Below are 22,209 nucleotides of genomic sequence, written 5' to 3'. Positions count from 1 at the left end.
GTATTCCTCAAAGAAATTAATAACTTGAGTAGAGTTTATTTAAGAGCATCTCATGGCAGGGCGGGGTACATTTGCTCGCATTATGTTCATAATTTGAGTCTCATCATTCTCTGCCATCCTATCCTTCTCATTAATGGGTACTGTGGGGATCTGGAGAAGAAAATGTGAGAAAATGTGAAAATGACATTGGTTAAATTAAATATGAGACAATCATTGCTTACACTGCAAAGGCTAGAATTTATTCCAGTGAATAACAATGGTGTCTATCTCAGTATGAAAAATTAGGAACATTTACATAACATAAACACTAAAAATGATCACAGTTTACCTGAAACTTTTTCTCAGGACCCCCAGATAAAACAAGCAAGCTCTGATTTTATCCCATGGAGGTTAAGATACATACACAAACATGATTTTAAAATAAACTTTGAATTACCCATATGAAAAGCTTGCAACCCTTCGTTTTTTACTTCCTTTAGATAAGTGAAGTCCTTATAGATTTATCTTTATTATGGTGTAAGACTAAAAAAATAGAATTTGAGCAGAGAAATACAAGATTATCTTTCTCTTATTGATTTTCATTGCCTTTCTAAAGTAATTTGTATTGATTGTGTCTTGTAGTACCCGGATGTCAGGGAAGAAGCTAATTTCTAAGAAAACTGGAGAATGACAAGAGGTAGAATTACACAGAATCATGAATATAGGCACCATTGCTGTATTTCAGTTTGGTTTAGGGCACTCTCTCCTTTAGAAACGAGTGCCTGCCTCTTGGCAATAATGACCGGAAAGAAAACAGCAACTGAGAGGTGAGTTCTTTTACAGCTTGGTCTTCTAAGCCTTTGTTTTACCTAGAAATAAGTTACATTTGAGCTGAAATGTCAAACACTTCTTCTTTTTGACACTGACAAAAGCTGGCTGACCTCCAGTTCTGCTTCTGTTGTAAGAAGTGCCAACCCCCCACAGCCAGTCAGGAGGGCCCTGCCTCAATGCAGCGCTCAGGACAGCTGGGTTCCTCAAGTGAATGTTCTTGTCGTGGATTGGAGGTGCTTAAAAACACTGCAAAGTTGATGTGCTTTAAGACAAAATAAAACCAAGCAATCGCTTGACAAAGCTTTGCTTTGGCCTCCTGACACCTCTGTCTCTTCCTCCATGTTTAGTTTGAAGCAGAAGCAACACCTGCTGGCGAAACCAAAGTCTGGGAATCTCTGCGCTGTCCTGGAAGAACAGGTTTGATCATTACTGCGGGTCTAGGTAAACTGCTTTAGAATGAAACACTCCTGCCTAGCACTGTGATTCTGGAAGGTGTCTATAAGGACAGGTAACTGGTTGTTCCATTTCCGAGTGCTTATGGAGTCTGTATGGCGAAGGCCAAGCTGAGCCCTGGAGCCTGGAAACTTCAGGGTTTAGTCCTGCAGCTTGCAAATGATTGCACCAGTAGAATTAATTACAAAGTTTCTGTATCTTGCTGTGACTGAAAAACAGTTATTTGGTTAAAGCGGAAAACTAGTTGTTAGAGTTTATGTTCATTGATGAGTTATTAAAAGGCACTAAAAGAAAAGAGGGAATAAAACTTGAATACCCTGAGCTGGGAAACACGTTTCACCACATACCATCCAGGATAATGACGCATGAGCAAGTGTCACTTGTACCTGTGTATGATATTTGCAAGTGGAACAATTTCTGTTTTAAGTAGCACTATTGTTTGAAGACAGCATGGGAGCTTTCCTGATTGGGAGCTGCGGATGACTGGACGGTAAATATTTCTTGTCTCTGACAACTGAGCATAATATGAAGTCAAGTAACTGGTAAAATAGTAAGAGAGATGTTATCTCTCTCTTTTTTTTTTTTTTTTTTTCCCCAGTTTAAAACAATGTAAGCTTTGCAATGCAAGCAGCAACTCTTCAACTTCACAACTTTCCCTCATTAAGGGAATGCATCATTAATACAGCTACACAAAAGGACTTGTAGTTTAAAGAGTTGCCAGCTTTTATAAGAAAGCTGAAAAAAAAAGGCCAAAGCAGCGGAGTGGGAGTACATTAAAATTTCTCCCCATGAAAATGGATTTGAATAATAGGTAAGGCTCCAGTGTGTGTTGTCTTGAGATCATGAGCAAATTAAGCATAATAAGTCATCTCTACCTGGAAGATCCAGAGCAGAAATGCTGACCAACGCTTGGAGGCTGAGCAGTACATGGAGAAACATGAATGCACTCTTCTGCAGTGTTTAATTCTGCACACTGTGGTTAGATTTCTGGGATAAGTAATAATGGGATGCTCAATTTCAAAACGTTTATAAGATTTTTAGAAAAAATATTATAAGGGATTTTATTTTATTCCTGAAATGTAACACTTTCTTTATAGAACTGTTTGTTGTACCCTAGGCGTTATTTAAGGATGGGTTGGATAACTGAAGCTGTAACTTCCGTTTTTCAGCCTTTCTTGGTTAATACACGTTGCTTAATGTATTAATGAGTGTCACATTGTGTTCTCTGTTTACCAGAGTTGTTTCTAAAAGTAACAGAGGTAACATGGCCCCAAGTACTCTACTTTCCTGGTTTTGGATCCCGGGATGCAGGAAGCACTCACTCAAACATGGCAGTCTGAGTACTTTGTCAGCTTTGCTGCCTACCAGCTCAGGTCTTTCCCAGCACCTCTTTGTCACACTGATTCTCCTAAACCAAAGGGAGGTGAAAGTCTCTCCTTACCACGAGTCTAGAGTTTGTGTGGCAAGTTTGTAAGTTTGAAGAAATAAACAATTTTCATCTGCAATCCAACGTGAATATTGAAACAGTCTTTGGAAACCCTGATGCAGTGCGGTGCTTGTGACACGACATGAACGAGATGCGATGAACTGCACTTGTCCAGGGGTGGGTTGGGTGGGAATGTTGGGCCCAAAGTCTCTCACACTGCGTGCACAATTTAGGTAAGCGGCAGTGATGTTTATGTCAGAGATCTGTTACTGTGAGGTAAATCCAAACTCCAGTCCGTCATTAGAATAGATGCTAATCTTCTTAATTTATTGCAATGCAAAGTGAATTGGAAAGAAAAAAAAAAAAGATGCCTAGGTAAGATTGAAGCCACGATAAGGAAAGCTGCCACGAAGCACAGAGAACTTTTTGCCCGTGAAGCAGATCTCAGTACGCGCGCTGCCCCACGCCAGGAGTGCCGCCCAACGTCGGGGCAGACACGATGCCTCCGTGCCAGCCGGGTGCTCCCAGGTGCACGGGAAGGCAGCTCCCAAAGGGCCCGGATGAACCATTACAGCAGACCCGGCACACCGGGGCTGCCAATGCGTTCCTGTACTGGGAAACGGTTCGCGGAGTCCGCAGGTGCTGCGGAACCCCGCCGGCTAGAAGAGGCGGCATAGCGACGGCGCGGAACCCAGCCCGCAGCGCGCTCCGCCCGCCCGCCTCGCAGCCCTCTGAGGGCGGCGCCCACCAACTTCCCCCCGGCACCGCTGACGGCCGGCAGCGCGCAGCGCCCCCAGCGGCCCGGAGGTTCTTCGCGACGGAGGAGGGAGGGGCCGGGGGGAGCCCCGACGCCTTGCCCCCGCCCTCCGCCGCGAGTCACGTGGGGAAGCGCCGGCCAATGGCGAAGCGAGCTGCGGCTGGCGGCCGCCATTGCTGTCAGAGTGGAGAGAGGCAGAGGCGAGTGTGTGAGGAGGAGCGGGTGAGCGGGGCCGCCGTGCGGGCAGCGCCAGGCGGAGGGGGGCGAGGACGGGCACGGGCACGGACAGCGCTCCCTCTCCGGGCCCGGGCCGCCGCCCGCCTCCCGCAGCACCGGGAGACCCGCACGGAGCGTAAACAAGGCGGCGGCAGCGGCAGCGGCAGGAGGAGGAGGAGGAGGAGGAGGAGGAGGAAAACACCATCCACCCACCGCCAGCGGCGGCAGCAGCGAGGGGCGGCCGGGCGGGGCGGGGAGGGACACGGGCTCCGCACAGCGCCCCCCGCCCGCCGCCGCCACTGCCCTCGGCCCTCCCCCGCCCCGCAGGGACCGCCGCCGGACCGCGGGAGGAGCCCCGAGCCCCGCCGCGGCCGGGGGGGCCGGCGCTGGACGCGGAAGAAGGGCCCCGGGCCCCCCCGCCCCCCTCCTCCCCTTCTCCTCCTCCTCCTCCGCGGCGCTGAGGCGGCCTGGAGGCCCGCGGGAGGGCCGCCCCCCGCCGCCGCCGCCTGCTGAGCGGCCCCCGTCGGATCGAGCCCCCGCCGGAGCCGCCTGAGCGGCCGCCGCCCCCCGTCCGCCGGCACAGCGGAGCTCCCGGGGCAGCGGGCAGCGGCCGGCAGCGCCCGCAGCCTCCCCCCGTCGCCGGGCCCCGCTCCCCAGACATGCCCCGCGCTGGGGCTCGCCGAGGATCATGACTGCAGCGGCCAACTGGGTGGCGAACGGGGCCAGCCTGGAGGACTGCCACTCCAACCTCTTCTCGCTGGTGAGTGCCGGAGGAGGAGGAGGGGGGGGGGGGGGAGGGTGAGCCGGGACGACGGCTCGCACCGGGCGCTGCGGGTTTGGCGCCGGGTGCGGCTGCCGGGGGCTTTATAGCCCGGGCCGTGGGGCTGCTCCTCCGCTGGCCCCTCCCCCGGCGCGGCTCCCCGCGGCCGCGTCGCTCCGTGCGCGGCTCCGCTCGGTGCCCCCGGGCCGGTGCTGCTCTGTGCGCGATGACGGCGGGGCGGCAGCGGGAGGGCGCGGGGAGCTGCACGGATCTCAGTCAGCTCCCGATACGGCCACGCCTGGCACAGAGCCTGCCCCGAGACACGGCGAGTGCAGAAATAATCGTTCATTCCTTCTCTGGAGAGAAACAACCGAAGATGTTGTCTGCCGGATAGTGTTGATGCTGTATTTCTGTATCGTTGGTAATTGGCAACTTTTGTACTTGGGCTGATTGTTTGGTTTAATGGTGCGGGAATTACGCTATCGGTTTTGGCCAGCACGGGGTGCATGGTCTAAATTTATCAAGACTCTTTCCACTCAGGGGCAGTGTCCATTAGAAGCCAGTTTACCAGCAGGCTGTGCACCTGCTGCCCACAGCCCCTGCCCCGGCTGGGCATGGCCGTGCTGGGGAGCCTGGCAGCCGGGGGAGTTGGGGGGTCTTGGTGTGTGCATGGGAATGCGTAGTGCAGGGTGGGGATGGGGGGGATGTTGGGTCCTTCCCCATGTGAGCACTGGAGGTGGCTGCTGGTGGCATCTCTCATTTCCAGCAGAAAGGAGGAGGGTGCTGTTGGCTGTCTTGCAAGAAGGAAGGGGAAGAATAAAATGGACTGGAAATGTGAATGATCTTTTTGTTTGATGTCATTTTGCCTTTCTTTGCCCTGTGTTGATTGTTTTGCCTCCGTCTGCTTTCTTCTCTGTTATTTTGTTGCCTTTATTTGTTATTTTGTTCATACCTATGGAGAATGTGGGGCAGGAGCCCTCAGTGCTCAGCTGCTGGGAAACAAGCCCGGAGCTCCTTCTGTGCGAATGAATGCTAGACTAATTTTGGCTTTTTCATATACTGTTCCATCACCTGGCCTTGTGCATGGGTTTTTCCTTGGCGGTGCCCTCTGAGCAATAACTGTGTGTAGGAAGCAGTGCTGTGTGTGCAGAGGTGCAGGAGCTGTTGCAGTGACTTTGAATGTCCTGCTCTTGCATGTGAAGGAAAAATGGTGAGCGTGAGAGATGGACAGATGGACAGAGGAACGGAGTGCTCTCTGCTCTGTGGAAGGAGCAGTGAGATCCCCCTTTATTCGTGGAAAACTGATTATTTTTGATGTGTGTAACTTTATGTGGTTGCAAACTGCAGGTCTGCCTTTGGTTAAAAAACATAGTGGCATGCAATTAGCATACATCACAATATGAGGTTACTTCGCAGTGACTGCAGCTTGGTCTGTCTGCTTTGTGTTCCTCCCTGCTGGGCAGGGGAGTGGGAACTTTTGAAATAGGGCTGTGATTCCGTCAGAATGCAGGTGAGCTTCATAATAATTATGAGTTTAATGTATGATCTTTTCTTTTCTCAAGTAATTTTGTGGAAGGTATCCATACATGTAATGTGGTACTACGCATCCAGCTGTAATGATTTCATTATTTTCATGGTCTACTTGCAAAAAATATATATATATCCATTTTATATATACTTGTATATACATATACAAATGCAGTAACTGTCAGTGTGATTTGTTTTCAGTTGAATTGGTATTTGTTATGGTGTATGTATCAGTGAAGGATACCAAGGAAGGAAGTAGGGACGGAGGGTCTGTGGCCAGCAGAACTGACCTTATAACCTCAAATTGTCACATTCACGTAAAAACGTACAAAGTGTTAAAGGTACAGTAGTAGGGATTGCTAATTGGAGGAAGTTTTGCTCTTCATTTACTCTTGCAGTGCAACAGAACAGAAACATGCACAAATGAATCAGCTGTTGATGGGAACTCATTCATCCCGTAGGAGTGAGGTGAATTACTGAGCTGCCTGAAACCCATTCTGCCATGATTATTACAATTCATTTTTAATCTCCAGCTTCGTTTTGGGCTTGAATCAAAAGGTGATGTTCTTGCCTGGAGAATGACAGCTCAGAAATAGTTCTTCTGTTTGCTGGTGTTGGAGCAACGTTTCTTCCCACAGACGTTCCCTTTGTCTGAGGAGGAACAGCAGCTCCTGTGCCAGAGGAGCCGGACTGTGCTGTGTGCCTGAGGTTGGCAGTGGCTTCGGGGTGTTTGGCAACCCATCATTTCCAGCTTGTTTGTCTGTCAGCTGTAGACATTCTTTAGAGAGATGGTAGTCGCTGCTGTTTGTTTGGATTTTCTTGGGGAAATATTTTTGAAAGTATCTTGCTGTTGTGAAAAACGTTTTCCAAAGCTTTCTAGTAACTGGTTATGTTTTGTCAGTGATACCCTGAATGTGTAGAGGCTCTTAGTTTAAAATATGTCACCTGAGGGGATGGCATAGTCTTAAGGTTATAAAATGAGCTCTGATCATGCAGGTGCCAGAAGTGATGTCTGGTACCTGCAGTGGTGTTCAGGCATGGTGTGAGTGGCTGCTCTCCGTGCTGTGCTGTGCTGACACAGGAAGCAGAACCACTGTGGAAAGTGAGTTAATGTGCGTGCTTGGTCAGGCAGGCAGAAGGGAACCTCAGTGTCTGCCCTGAACATGAAGCGTTTCTTAGTAAGGCATTATGAGGGTCACAGCGTGCCTCGGATGGCAGCCTGTCCGTCCTGTGGTGTCTGGCAGGTCGGTGGCCGTGCTCATTAAGAGCCCACATTGTCTGAAATCTGTTGTCTCCCGCAGAGCAATGGAAGGAGTTGTATTTGTCCTAACTCTGTTTTTGCAGCAGTAGTCAAAATGTCTGCTGCTGGAGAAGAACGCCTGTTTGTCAACAGTGCCTAATAAGCAGTTGTTAAGGGGCAGTTTATTTAAATACCGAGTGTTGGCTAATAACTACTTAGGCCACATGTTCTGAAGTAATGCCCTTTGTACTGAAACTTCAGTCCAGCTGGCAGACAGTCTTCCTGTGTAAATCTTGTATCATAAAAGTAGTTGTACTGAAATTAATTTGATTTTATTTTTTTCCTGTGAGTAAGGGCTGACGGTATGGAGGTGAAGATGTGTAGGGAACGTGGGGCTCTTAGCTTGCATGGCCAATTGAAACTAGTAATTATCTGGACAGTCAAAGACATTCTGGAAAATGTTGTGGATGCCCCATCCCTGGAGGCATCCAGAGCCAGGCTGGATGTGGCTCTGGGCAGCCTGGTCTGGAGGTTGGTGATGCTGCACATAGCTGGGGGTTGAAACTACATAATTGTGGTCCTTTTCAGCCCAGGCCATTCTGTGATGATAAAGGCTGTGATTCTGTGATTCTTTTGCCTGCCTGTACTGCAATGGTGGATCAGGAGACACAAGACAGCCCTGCAAAACTGGGCCGAGGTTGCATAATGTCTGCTGGGCCAGGAGGAAGAATGGAGCCAAGGGTGTCAAGAGTGACTGTGAATTTGGAACAGCTTTTGTGTGATGAAAGACTGGATGCTGTAGGAGTCTTCAGCCTGGAAAGGACTTGGTTTTGTGCTTGAAAAGTGATACGTGTTTGTATAATGCTTTGTAGAATCTACTGTCAAAGAGGTTGTGAGCAGGTGTTTAAATGCATTCTCCCAGGATCCTGCTGCAGGAGAGCTGTGAGTGGCAGGAGTTTGTCTCTGCTCCACATCGCCTTCCACTGCGATTTACACACCCTGAGGGTCACTGGGGTTCTGCTTCTAGTTCCCAAGCAGAACAACAAACTTCCATCAGCGAGACTTGCTGCCATTTTAGTAGTGAAACTGAAAGGAGCCAAGGGAGTCTGAAATGGCATTTGAAATATCATCTTTAAGGGTTTTCAAGGCATCCTGAAGTGAAGATCAGGAGTGCTGTAGAGGCACTCTTTGGTACCTTGCGTAATTGTCAGTAAAAGACTTCATAGTAAACAGTTGATTGCACAACCAAATCCATAGGCAGTAGTAAATTAACCTGGCCCTGCTCACCGGATTATCCGAGCAGCAGGCTGTTACTGTGGCTGTGTCACGTTGTGGTCAGGATATTGCTTCTTTCAGGCTTTATGTAGATGTGAATTTACATAGATGTATTCACGGAATAGACTTAACCTGTCAAATTTTCCGTCAGTATTTGATTCTTTAGTTACCTTTTATCCCGAATTTTATTGGGTAATGGGATGGAAGTGGAAAAGTTCCCTTCAAAATCTTTTTGGAAAGCAGTCAGAGAGCATTCAGGAGTTCCACGGAGCCTATTCAGGTATGAGTTTAAACAAATGAATGCAGATTTCTAAAGAGATTGGGACAGAGCAGCATCCAAAGTGTGTCACATCCAACTTGCCCAACTTGCCCACCTTTGGGAGTGGAATTAATGACTGAGTTAGGTAAGTAACCTTTTCTGCATGCTGCACAAGGAAATTGAGTGTGTAGGAGTTACATTTGCAGCTCGGGACCGAAGACCTGGACTAGCTGGTGGGAAGTGTCTGCGTGAGGCTCTGTGAAATCCTGCTTAGTTCTGAACCTGCACAGCTCCTGCAGCTGTGAGTCTTCCAATGACCACGTTCTGCTGCTGGTGACTGCACTGTGCCTTGGGGAGGGAGCTGCCATGAATGTGGACATGAGACTCAACTATTAGGCTGACGTGTTTATAATAAAACAAACAAAAACAACTGCTGATCAAAAATTGTAACTTTCACTTGCTTATCCGGCTGAAAAGATTCAGTATTTGTGGGGTGTTCTACATAATTGTGCAATACTGACATCACAACCCTAGTTATCAAAAACATTTTGATCTTGAGTCTTTTTTTTTTTTTTTTTCTTTTTTCCATTCTCTGCTTCTGAGAGCACTTCCTCATGTGGAAGCATTAAAAGGAGGAACTCTTCAATGCTGCATGTGAAGCTTTCTGCCATTATTTTCCTTCTTTGCAATGCAATTGTCTTGAAGAAATCTATAGAAACGGAAATCTTTGAATTTTAGGGGAGAAACTTTTGTGAGCTGAGTGCTGAACTAATTGCCTTTGGTCACTGGATGGAGAGACTTTATGGATTTCTTTTTTTAAGTATTCATAACTGTCCCTTTGGTGTGGGGTGTAGATTACCCTTCTGTAAATGCTTGGAGGTATCGGTGTGACCGGAATGGCATGCTTGTAAGAAGTTAAACGCTTAGGCCTGTTTGATAAGCTTTCTGGCTATGGGGTGAGAACTCTCCACCTTGTTTCCCATCTCCCTTGCTCACTGCAGGGAACCCGCTCACCTCATGTGTACCTCCTTGGTCAGGACAGCATCCCTCTGCTGAACATCCCTGCTCATCTCAGGAGCGCTGCTGCAGTTTTCTCATCCTGTGACTGGGATCATTCTGCTCCTCTCCATTCTTCTCTTACTGCTCCATCTCCTCTGGTTACTGTGATTTTGCTTCCAGAGGCTTTGGTCCTGTGCCTTCTCTGCCTTTTATTTTTCATTCTGCATTGACTCAGTGCTGTCTCCTGCAGTGCCATCCAATACTAACAACTAATTCTCATTGTGGTTTTGTTTTTTCTTCTAATTGTTTCTTCCTAATGCAGGAATGTTACCAATGTTGCCACTCTATGCCTGCACGCTCAGAGGTTTGTAGAACTGCATGGCAGTTTTCTTAAACTTGTGAGTGTGCTTCTGCAGGCAGCCCAGTAACATGGGTAGGGAGGTGTCTCTGGGGCTGACCAGTATAGCATTACAGTCTTTCAAATCTCTGTATTCCTCTACTGCTCTGTGTGAGCTGTGAGCTGCTTCTGTACTCACTGCTAAGTTGTGGCTTCATTCCCTTTCCTGAGCGGAATCGCAATAATGTGTATGGAAATGTGCTTTGAGTGCTCGGTGGCATTCTCTCCTTTGTTTCTTTGAAACAGGAAGTTTTATGGTGCTGCTGCTACATAATGTACCTCTAGGCAATATTTACATCAACGAGGTCAAACATGCAAATACCTCATCCCTGTGCTAAGAATTAGATTTAATCATACAAAACTGGAGAAAAATGGACAGTCCTCACTGGTTAAGGCTTTTATTTAAAATAAGACACATTTCTATATCACTTTTCAGTAGGAACTTTCCTCTGCTTTCTTTTATCAGCCCCTGTGGCAGTGCTGTGTACTGCTCTTAGCTTTCTATGACAAGTCAAAAACATTATAGGAAGAAGGAGCGCTTTTTCTCCCCCAGTGTTCCTTTCCCTGCCCTATTGCCCATGGCAGGACTCAGCTCCCATGTAGACCTGCATCAGGCAACTCCTGTCCCCTCTTACCCCTCCAGCACTGCACCCCTCATTCCCTTGCCCCCCCCCTGTTCAGGCAGCAGCACGGATTGAAGCTGGGTGTGAGTGGCTGTGCAGGAGAGGAGACTGAAAGCTCATTCAGTACAACTTTATTTAATTCATCCTTTAGTTTTAAGAGACTTGTGCTGCAGATGTTGCCTTGTTGACTGTTCTTATGGCTCCATGTTTGCCCACAAAATACAGTATTTTGACAGAACGGCGAATTGAGAAGAAAATTTATAGGAAACTTTTCTGTGCTACTGATCCAGGCATTGAAAACCTCCTGCCTTTTGGTAATGTATTACTGTGTGACAGTATAAAACCATGTTTTTTTTCCTCATTGGAGCCTTTGGTTTGCTAGGAAGTGCTGAGCCTGTTTTGTCCAGCTGCAGTCTCTTGCTGGTGGGTTCTTGTAAGTCTCAGCTCCTGCATGGCTGCTGTGTTCCACAACTTGTAGCTGATTCTGGGGAAGCTATAAAATCCTTTCCAGGAATGCCTTGTACTAACTGTGCCAACACCTTTGTACAGAAAGCAATTTATTTGCTGACAGAGGAGGCTAATTGGTTAGGTTACCTTATCCTGAGTTTGCCCAATGTTTCTGATGATCAAATTTTGTCTTTAAATAACATTTTGAGCTAGTGAATTTCCAGAATTTCCTTCTGGGAGGAGGTGCTGGGTTCATGTGTGCGCAGGAGTGACAGTAAGAAAACTGGCAAAAGAAACCTGCATGACCAGTCATGTAGTGGATTTATTTGTACTTTCTGTGTTAAGGAAGATTTGTATAAAAGAGTTCTTAAGAGAGGTGTGTTTTTTTCTCCTCCTGGTTTTCCTTTTTTAAGGGGTTGTGGCAGGCAGCTCAACAAGCGGGGCTTTGCTTGGTGCTCCTGCTGGCATTGGTGCCGTGCGGGTCGGGCTGTGCGTGGAGCAATCCCTGAGCTGCTGTTCCCACAGCCGTGGTGCTTGGTGGTGGTGTGACAGCGTTCTGAGCTCCCGGTGCAGATTTATTTTTTTATTTTTTGCATAAAAGAAGGAAAGGAACTGCATTCCTGAACTCAGTGGGCCAAAGTTTACTCTACTTTGGTTGTTATTTCCTTTCCTCCTCCCCCTTCTTTTTTTTTTTTTTTAACTGCTCATGTGTTAGATTACTCTGTTTGGGAAACATCTGATAGTCCATTGTAAGACTCTGATGTTTGATATTTCCTTCCTTCAGTTAAAAATAAAAGGTTGAAGGAAGAGAGGAGAATCCTTCACTTTCATATTTGCTTGTAACTTGGCTCTCTTGTGGGTGCTGACATGCGTTCTGCTTTCTTTTTTGAATACGTTGGATAACTTCTCTGTAAGAGAGGTTTTATTTTTTAATTTGGAACATGGGCAGTTCCTTAGTGCTGGTGATGGCTTTTTGAAGGGAGCTGCAGACCTGATCATTCAGAGTGAGGGAAAGGATTCTTTGGCAGTCCGTTGCACGTGGGTTTGATTTCTGTGCTGTTAGAAGCGGTGGAAAAGCGCAGTGGTGGTTTTCATTTTCTCTGTTCTCAGCTATATAATCAGAAGTTAAAACACAGTTGATTCCCCTTGTGAAGGAGCTGGTCGGTGCTCTGTGGAACTGTGTGGTTCTTTAGCCTGCTCTGTGTAATTGCAGCCATAGCCTGACCTGCAGAAGTTCAGGGAACACAATATTAGGGAGAAGTTACCACAAGTTCTTGTTTAAGGACGTGAACCGCTAAAGGAGAATTTTACAAGCTGTCAGAGGAGCTGGATTACACATTAGTAAGTGCCTAACCCTAGGGTTGTTCAAGTTGAAATAGGGTATTCAGTTCCTTCTGTCTCTTCTCAGAGGAGACATTTTGCTCGCAGACATTGCGGCATACAGCAGTGTATCTGTATTTATGCTCCTTGTTCAGTTCTGATATAGGTGATTGTTTCACTTCTTCCTCTCTATTACATACAAACACCCAAAACAGAAGCAAAACTCACCACATTTTGTTTTTGAGTGCTTTTGTCTGCTTTTATGTTTAATGTGGGTCAGTAAGTTCTCTATAGACACAGGTAGATCTTGTCCAGTAGCATCCAATGAGAACTATCTTCCTACCCATTCCGCACCTGTTTTGTTGTTGAAATGAGCTTTTCAATTTTCCTTTCTCACACTGCTGATGACTCTAGTGTGGCTGCTTGCAATTCATGGATCTGTAAGGCCCCACGGAGCAGAAGGAACAGGTGTGTGCCCCCTGGGTTTCAGTAGCACACTTACTTGAGAAGATATTGCTGTCATATCTTTAGTATTTCTGACTTGAGAGCATCTTTTCAGGTAGTGGTTGAATCTCTGCCCTTTGGCCACTGGCTGGGTTTACACGTTATCCTTTCTGATCTGTCTGATGAACTTGGTGCAGCCCTTCCTGCAGAGAGGAGCTGGAGAGCCGTGCTGAGAGCTGTGTGCTGAGTGCTGCTGGGTCTGCTCGGGGCTGGAGCTTTGTTAACCAAAGCCATTCACTGCACTGAGATCTTGATGGAGCCTGAAGGTTGTCTTGCACGAATTCCTTTTTGTTCTGTTTTTCTTGTTTGTGTGCCTACACCCTCGATTTATGTCGTGTTTATCTATGCTGAATTTCACATGCTGGCTTGATTTCTTCCACGGTGTGCAATTTTAAGTTCTTTGCAATGGGCTCTTATCCTCCCATCTCAATTTTGTAAGCAGATTCTGTCAGTTTGCTAGTCTCCTCCTTCATTTTAGTATCTGTGGAAAATCTTGTGAAACACTTTCCTGTACACTGATTCCAGGTGTCCCCTTTTACAATAGCAAATGTGTTCTCTCCTTTTCCCTTTTGGTGGGTGTTAATCTGCAGCAGAACTTTTCTCACTTGACCTGTAGCTATTTGACTAGTAAAAATCTTCTTTAATGCAATTAGTATGTGCTTTATTAGTCTTCCATTTTCACACATTTTTGCACTACAGCACAAGATCAGCAGATGCTGGGCTATAGCTGTCTGAGAGATCGGACTCCAGGAAGGTGCTGTTGCTCTTCCTGTATGTCAGTGTGTGCCTGTTTGTCTTCCTTCTGCTGCCTTATTTTGGACTTTTATTTTGGTACTTAACCCAGAAATTGTATGGCTCTTGGGATACAAATCAGCAATTTGGGCCTTTGTATCAGATTATTTTTTTTATGCTTGCCACTCAGAACTTCTTTGGTAGCTCCTACATCTGCCAGAACTGCTGAAACCTGAGCATTCGTACTGGGATCCTTTTATATTTTCCACCTCAAATTCCTTCTGAGACTGCTCTGACTTGTGTTTTCTGAAACAATCCCTTAATCTTCCTAGCTGCCTCCTCTCCCTCGTACATGGGATTGTGCTGACAGCTGGGAGACAGAAAAAACCCTCCTTCCTGTCACTACTGTTTACTTCTTAAGCATGATAGCTCACTGTTGGTTTGTGGCTCTTAATAATGGTATGTGTGGATGTTTTTAGAAGTATTTTGGTTTCTCTGGTCTTAAGCACTAAGATGCAGTATCTCAAATGATCCCAGGTATGAACTCCATCGGGAATCCTTCTGATAATAGGACCTTGGTTACCTGGAGGAGATAAGGGCTGGCAAACTGTCACACACGGCTCTGGGGCAGCTGTGTGCAGTGGGGTACAGAGAGCAGGGCTGTGTGCTGTGGGGCCAAGGTGCTGTGCTGGCCTCTGGTGCTGCATGTGGGGGCACTCAGGTGCAGTCTGGCTTTAAGAACAGGTGGGCAGAGGGGCTGACACTTGTTTTTCTGGGATTGTTGGTGGCTGTTCTGTGTCCCTTCTCCGCTGGACTGTGCCCTCGGGGCAGGGCAGGAACCAAGTCAGATGTGTTGGGTGCAAGATGAAGGAAATGGCACTCAGCTGAGCTCTGCTCTTCAGAGCACCGAGCATAACGTGGTATTCCTGTCGGCCATGTAGATGCCATTTCAGTATTGGACTATTATTTTTTTTCTGATCTGCCAGTGTTTTTCCTTTTTTTGAATTTGAAGCATGACTAGGTTTGGTACAGATCGTTGCTTATGCGGTTCTTTTCAGGCTGGTCTGCCAGTCAGTGCCCAGCAGATGCCATTCTGGACTCAGTGCAGCCCATTGAGCACAGTGCACTTCCCTTGGGAAAGGAGCAGTGGGGATGAGCCCTGCGGGAAGGATGCACAAACCTGTCCTCTCTTCCCAAATGGAAGGGGAATGGTAATAAGTAGCTTTGTAAATGGTCTGATTTTGAGAGACTGCATGGGGTGGAGGACGTTTGTTTCATTATTACTTTTTTTTTATTATTATTTTAACTGCAAGAGTTAAAAACCCAGAAGTAAAAAAGGTGGGAGGGAATGTCTGCACACGGCTGTGTGCTGCTGCTTGGCTCCTTGCTGGAGGAGGTGCTGCTGCCCCAGTTGTTTCCTCTAGCAAAGCAGTCTCCGTTCCTCGGGGTGTACGTGTGTTTTCTTTGCCTTTGTTCTTCCTATTCACTTGACAGGGACTTAGGCAGATGTTACTAAATATTTTATTTAGATGGGAATGGGGGATAGGAGTTGTTATCAGCGTGTGCTGTTCACCTCCCTGTAAGCACAGGTTGCTGCAGCCTTGTTTGGTCCTCCTTTCGTAGTGGGGATGACATAAATGTTATCTGGTGTTTGAATGGCTGAGTAGAGTGTGAAATGATATTTTGTTGCTGTGTGAGAATGATGTAGTGAAATGGAACACTCAGAACCAAAACAGATGGTGCTAATCTTGAATCTGTCTGCAAGATCTTATAGCATTTAATTAAAATGGTGGTGTAATTCCCATGGCACCTTTAACTACAGTTTAAATTCCTGGACTATGAACTAAGGGCTTTCTTATGCAGATTTCTCCTCCTGTGAGTAGTCCTTAGTATGAGTCTCCAGTGGCTTCAGCACAGCTACTTACTTGAATGGAGCTCTCTAAGATGCGGCTAATAAAATTGGCAAATATATTTGAGACACTTATATTTTCTGTATTCCAATTCAAAGCATAAATTGTAGATTAAAAACACTCGTCAAGTACAGTTTGACATAAAAGTAAGCAAAAATCAAGACTAGAGAAATGGTTTAGATTTCAGCCACCTTGAGAAGCTAGGAAATAAATCAGGATTCTGAGACACCCTGGACACCTTAGCATTTTTCTTACAAAAAAGGATTTTCTTTCTTTATTGTCCCACGAGCTGACAGTAACTTGTTTGTAGAAGTGCCATTTAGACAGGTAGTTGAGAAGTATTTTAATGACCTTTTTTTTCTCCTCTTTGAATCGGAGAATTGAGAGGGATGAAAATGACCTGAGCAGTGTCAGACTGAAGGCCTTTGGGGAGGTCAGGGCAGAGCTGAGGGCTGGGCTGTGTCTGCTTCTCTTCGAGGGCTTTCCCTGCCTGTTCTGTACATCTTTGTCTCCATTTCTGTATGTCTCTCCTGCTTTGGAGGCTCTGGAGTGCTGATCTCCCACACTCTGGGGCCTGAATCTGCCTTAGCTTTTTCCACCCATTTGTGCTATATGAAGCAGGAAAAAAAGCCACGTGGTTACATAACTTCATCTGAAAGCTCTGCTGTATGCTTAGCATGCTCAAACACAAGGTTTTGCATGCCTAGTGCTTCTCTTGCTGTGTTCTCGTGCGATCTGTCCAAGCTCTGTGATAGAACAGGTGGACTTTAAGTCTTCTGGGAGGTTAATTTAGAATTAGTTTATGGTTTGGACTATCTACATCTTGTGGGGAAAAAGCATTAGATGGCGATGAGCACAAGAAAGAAGTGGCAGAAGATCTGTTTTGTTTGTGTTCCATCTGCGAGGACTGCAGAAGAGGAAAATAGTCACAGTGGCTACACAGCACTAATTAAATCCTCAGGGTTGCTGGGAGCGTGCCAGAATCAAGTTGTGCCGTGTGAAATGTTGCTGGGGAATTGTGATTTTTTAGCAGCCGAAACTCTGCCAATCTGAGCACTGTGAGATCAGCAGAAGACCCTGCCTGCCTGTTGTTCTGATCTAAGCCTGAGGGGAGGGGAAGGAATCAGAGCTTAGGTTTTATCTCTACTGGGGATTTACGGAGCTGAATGCTGTCTTGGAGTTAAAATGGCTCCAGCCCTCAGCTGCTGCAGATCGCGTGGAGGTGTTGTCTGTATTTAAGGCTGCAGAGTAATGGCTGCAAGAGAAGGTGCAAATTTGCTTTCTCTATCTCTTCTCCCTTGTGTATATAGGGGGTATCAGAGGCTTGAATCTTCTTAGGTCTTCTCTTTTTTCGTTCTATTTGAAGCTGTTCTGCCCTGCAGAGTGCAGTGATTAAGGCAGTCACCCACAAAAAGGGAAGCCTATGTTCTCCTGCTTTGCCAAGAGCCGTGTTGCACTCTCTGGCCACGTGAATGAAAGCACTGACATGGTTGTGTTCTCGTTATTACCTATTTCTTGGGTATGTTTCGAATGCGTTCAGCTGCCTCCATGGAGTACTGGGTTGGAATGCTGACACTTACCCAATAGCTGCCTATGGTTATATCAGCAGCAGATCTTCGGTGTCTTGGGAATTCTGTTGTTGCAAGCTGAATGTTGGAGATTTGGATGTTGTTGTTAGACAGAGGTCTGATTTCGTTGTTTCCTCACAGGCACATGCAGAACAGCCTTCTCACAAACTCTTCATTCTGTGTCCAACTGCTGTTGACAGAGAAGAATTATATATATTTTTTAATTTGGTTGAGTTGGATGCTTTGCAGCACAACCCTCCAAAATGTTTCCTTACAAAGCAAACAGTCTTCTGCATAACGTGTGATTTACTAACAATGTTGGTTAATTGTAAGTATTCCTAAATTCCTCCTTCTGTCCTGATTTTTAGTGTTAAGAAAATTGTAACAACTGTAATAAGCTGAAACTGCATGTGGGAGAAGATGCAAGAAACACAATAGATTGCATCACCTGGCAGGACTTTGGCTTTATGCTGCACTCATTTCTAAACAGTTGTGAGCAAAAAGCTGCACGTTCACAGTTCTGTGCTCAGACAGAAACCAGGGCTGCTGGTGTCAGTGCCTGCCTTGGGCTGCTTGAAACCTGCAGCAGCGCTGCCCTCCCTGACCCGCTCTGCTGTCCTGTCTTAGTGGTGTAGGCATTTCCCTGGCTATTTAATGAACCTGGCTTAAGGACTGATCTGAGTGGAGGGAAAAAACTGTTCAATAAATGCTTCTGATTTTTAGTCAGCTCCCCCTGGTTATGAGTGCATGCAGACAGCAGCTCCACCGTAAAGCAGGATGGGGCGAAGCCAGGCGCAGGCTGATGGGAAGGCCAGGCCTGCTTTTGGCAGCTCTGCTCGTGTGTGCTGCCCCAAGGCGATCAGCAGCTTCTGCACAGAGTGTAATTCCTGTTCTGTGTGATGAGGGCTGTCCCTAAGGGGACCCCCTGCTGCGCTCAGCTGTGCCTTTCCCTCCTGCCCCATCTGCACTGCTGACCGTGGATGTTTTTCCATTCCATCTCCAGAGCTATGGGCAGTCTGGGTTGTAACGCCCAGCCTCAGATGGAGGGCTTAGAACTAGGGACTAATGCTGGTTTAAATAAGTGAATATGAAGAGCCTCAGTAAGGGTGCAGGTACCTCAGTGGTGTTAGTGTTAATAGAAAACTGCCTGCAGAGGCACAAGGTGTATGCTGTCTGCTGCCATCTTCTCTTCTGTACTACTTCTGTATCTAGATTTTCTCTTGAATTCAGTTCTAATTAACAGGGGGCAAATTCTGGAGGTTCTGAAGGAGGAGTATCAGTGCTCACTTAGTACAGATTTAAACAGAGGGATACATCCAAATAAATGTGCCAGACAGCTTCCCTGCTTTGACCAGGACATGAGATGTCTGAGATAGTGCTTTAAGATGCCAGCCTCAGCACCCCCCAGACTTCTCTCCCTTTTCTTGGGACTTGTTGCTCTTGCGAGCACTCACTGCCAGCCTAACTCAGCTTGGGTCATTGGCTGTACCTCTCAGCCTGTAGGATTGCTCCCAACGTATGTTGCTGTGATGTTAAATCAGTTGCAGCTCTGGTGGCTTCTGTGCACTTTTCTTTCTAGAGATATTTCATCTCTGCTATGGATGGATTGTACTGGGTGCTATTCTGGGTCTCTCTGGGCGCCCAGAAGCTGTGTATGTAAGAATGTGCCCACTACTTTGGCAGCTGATCTCTGGTTATTGCTGCGCTGACCAACGTGGTGCTATCGCGTAACTTGATTTTGGTTTTGTTTTTCTGTCATCCTCCTATTTGTGTGTTCCTGGTGGATGGCAGCATAGAAACACTTAACGTAGTTTTTCCTTGGCTTCCCTGTGCTGGCAGTGATCTCTGAGGCTTTGTGATCTGTGATAATATTTGCTGTGCTGTTTCAGAAACTCCACATGTTCCTTTTCTATGCTGTAGATAGGGATCCATGTAGAACAGATGTAGACGTTTTGGAGAAGCATGTGTAAGTGCTTTCTTTTAGAGTATTATGTCATGTGTGAAGTATTCCAGCACTACACTGCATCCTACTGTGGAAAAAGTAGATTTTTGCCCTTGCCTTTTCCTTGTCCTCCTGCTCTCCTATTTGCTTTCTTTGTGCCAGTAACATGGTGTGTGTGTTGTGCATATCTTCTGACCTGCTCTCCCATTGCTCTCCAGCACTTTGAGGATGGGCAATGAAGTAGGTGCGTGGACTTGAAGATGGAGAGCCTTCCATATGCGGAATGTAGCGTGGCTTTTGTAGGAGTGCTGGAGGCAGTAGCCTGAACTTCCATGTGCAGAATGAAAGAAGGAGCACTGCATGATTTGCAGTTTTTTGTTTTCTTTAGGAGTAAATGTTGGCCCCAATTTGTGTTCAAGAAACATTTAGACATTGTATTGAGGGATGTGGTTTAGTGGGAAGCATTGGTGACAAGCGGATGGTTGGACTGGATGATCTTAGAAGTCTTTTCCAACCTTGGCGATTCTGTGAATTCTGTCTACATTCTTCATTGGTATTTCTGCCCACAGAATGCTTACTGTGCAGATGTAGCTCAGTGCAGGGTCACCCCACTCCTGCAGGCAGTGCTTCCACTGCCGTGCCTTTCCTCTCCTGCCTGGCAGCAATGTGTCCTGTTGGAGGAGCAGTGGCTGGCTTGGAGCTCCTGCAGCGTGCTGTGTAGGCCAGCTGGCTTTTCCAGTAGGACCATTTGAGAGCTGAGCGCACCGGCTATTTCTGAGCCGCAGAGTGAAGGGTGTGAATGCTTTCAATGAAGCAGTAAAGGTAATAACAGCAGTGAGAATGTGGTGACATGGTTAAGAACTAGAATACAAGCCCACTGTGAACGTGGAGTGTGTATGTACTGCTCTTCTCCTTGGTAATGTGCTCGTGCTGGGGTGGCTGTGGGGGACGTGAGAGTCCTGCTTGTGCCTTGGACAGGCTCTGGGCCTGTGATCTTGGAGGGGGGAGAGAAGTCCAATGGGCAGGGCAGGAAACAGACGAACAGGTAGCACACAATGAATTTGGAAACAAGATATATGACAGCTTGGAGCCTCTGCTATTAAAAACAAAAAGGGGAAAAAAAAGATTAAAAAAATGAGGACCTGCTCTGCTATCCTGGTTCCAGGTACCAGCTTTTCCATGGTTTGAGTACTCCAGCTTCTTTCTCTTTAGCAGCTGTTTTCACTTTTCTGTGCAGTGCAATACCTGCATTCCTTCAGATTTTGCCCTCTGCAGAGCAGCTTCTTCCCCAGAAGCCTGGGCAGCCATCTTCCTGTTCTTCTTTTGTGGTTAATACAGTGCTCTCGGGTGGAGAAAAAGTAAATGGCAACAGTTCTTGCTTCACATCTGGTCACCTAAGCAAAATAAATAGCATATATATTACACTTCCAACATCACCAAGTGAAAGTAATTTCTTTGCTATTTCCTGTAAGTCCGTTGTTTTCTGACATCTCATAGCACTTTCTGCTTATGGCTTTGATGCTTCCACTTCTGGGCTGATACTGGAATGGCTTCACCGCCAACCAGCCAGAGGGCAATGGGCCTTACTTTCATCCTTGGCTTTTATTTTGTTTTTAACCTGTTGGATAACAATAAGATGACAGTAGGGCTAGAAACTCTGGAAATAAGTTTTTGTGGGAGAAACTTAAATGCAGGGATAAGCCAGGTTTCTATTCAGTACTGTTTCTAAAATTGTTTTGATTTCTTTCTTGGCAGAGAAAGTGGAAAATAGGAGTTTTTAGCTTTGGCTGCTTAGAGCTAAATTCTAGGAATTAACAACAGAAAAGAAACAATATTATAAATACAACCAAGCTCTGAAATGAGGTGATTTAACGGCTTTTTTTTCTCCTTTCCCCAGGCTGAACTCACAGGCATCAAATGGCGTAGGTACAATTTTGAAGGTCATGGGGACTGTGGCCCTATCATCTCAGCCCCAGCGCAGGATGATCCAATTCTGCTCAGCTTCATCCGCTGCTTGCAGGCCAACTTGCTCTGTGTGTGGCGCCGAGACGTCAAACCGGACTGTAAGGAACTGTGGATATTCTGGTGGGGGGATGAACCAAACCTGGTAGATGTGATACATCGTGAGCTGCACAGTAAGTTGGTCTCTCTTTGTTTCTTGTTTTTTTTTTTTGTTTTTCTTTTGTTTTGTTTTGTTTTTTGCTTATACCGTCTAGTGGTGAGAAAGGAGCGCTGTTGTTAAAGGCTTTAACTTGCTACCATTCTGTCACAACTTATGCTTTGAGAACTAAAGAGGAAAAAAAACACAGCAGGTACATTTGACTTTTCCAGTGCAACTGATCTGCAGATGAAGTGCAAAATAGCACTTGAACTTAGGGGAATAATAGAACAATACCTAACGTCGTTATATGACTTTTCTTGAAAGCTGAGGTATGCTTAAAATTGAGTGTTATTTGAATGGCAACAAAAAAAAATTTGATATAAGGTAATAGTCAGTAGAGTGAAATACCTCTCCTGCAGTGTTAGGCAGACTCCATGACACCACAGATAGGGGTTCTACAAGGCCCAAACGTGATAAAGATCATGCAACAAGAGTTGAGCGTAAATGGAAGCTGCAATAATTGTGTGTAGTAAGTAAAAGGAAGAGGAAGGTACAGTAAGTGACAGTGATAAGTTTATGTGACTGTAAGTTTTATTCTTGATTGTCCTTATTGACTCCAGAATGTCTAGCCATAAAATGATTGTACAAAATTAACTTCACCTGATGTAATGCATTGTGGTTTTGACTCTGCCCACTCGATCCATCCACCTCTGTCTTTTCATTAATGTATTGTTGCTGTGAGCAGACGTAGGTTGCCTGAAAACTCTTAACTTTTGAAAATGTATTTTACTGGACTCCATAAACACTTTCTCTTATTCTTGTCTGAGATGAAAATGAGGAAAGTTGAGCGACCCTGGCGTAATAACAGTGGTAAAACAGTAAGTTCAAGGGTCAGTACTGGAGTTATGCAATAAACTTTCATTGTTGTAGCCTATAATACTGT

The 22,209-nt window shown here is 46.2% G+C and overlaps 1 protein-coding gene across 2 annotated transcripts in view; it reads left to right on the top strand.

Annotated features, from left to right (window-relative positions):
• The first annotated feature begins 4,267 nt into the window (after window positions 1–4,267).
• The window catches only part of MED13L (mediator complex subunit 13L), a 179,211-nt gene continuing 161,269 nt past the window's right edge, over window positions 4,268–22,209 (top strand). The window contains exons 1-3 of one of the 2 annotated variants that reach the window (XM_052689982.1): window positions 4,344–4,422; window positions 21,063–21,087; window positions 21,186–21,300. In XM_052689982.1, coding sequence (XP_052545942.1) covers window position 21,300 — 1 coding nt within the window. In that variant the 5' untranslated portion in view covers window positions 4,344–4,422; window positions 21,063–21,087; window positions 21,186–21,299. Of the gene's footprint in view, window positions 4,423–21,062; window positions 21,301–22,209 lie in introns of both variants that reach the window. The other variant, XM_052689981.1, reaches the window with a different exon arrangement.

The sequence above is a fragment of the Tympanuchus pallidicinctus genome, unplaced genomic scaffold (genome assembly GCF_026119805.1).
Source record: "Tympanuchus pallidicinctus isolate F22 unplaced genomic scaffold, pur_lepc_1.0 scaffold25, whole genome shotgun sequence".
Taxonomy (NCBI): domain Eukaryota; kingdom Metazoa; phylum Chordata; class Aves; order Galliformes; family Phasianidae; genus Tympanuchus; species Tympanuchus pallidicinctus.
Note: the sequence above shows the minus strand (reverse complement) of the source record. Positions and strands in the feature narration are given on the sequence as shown.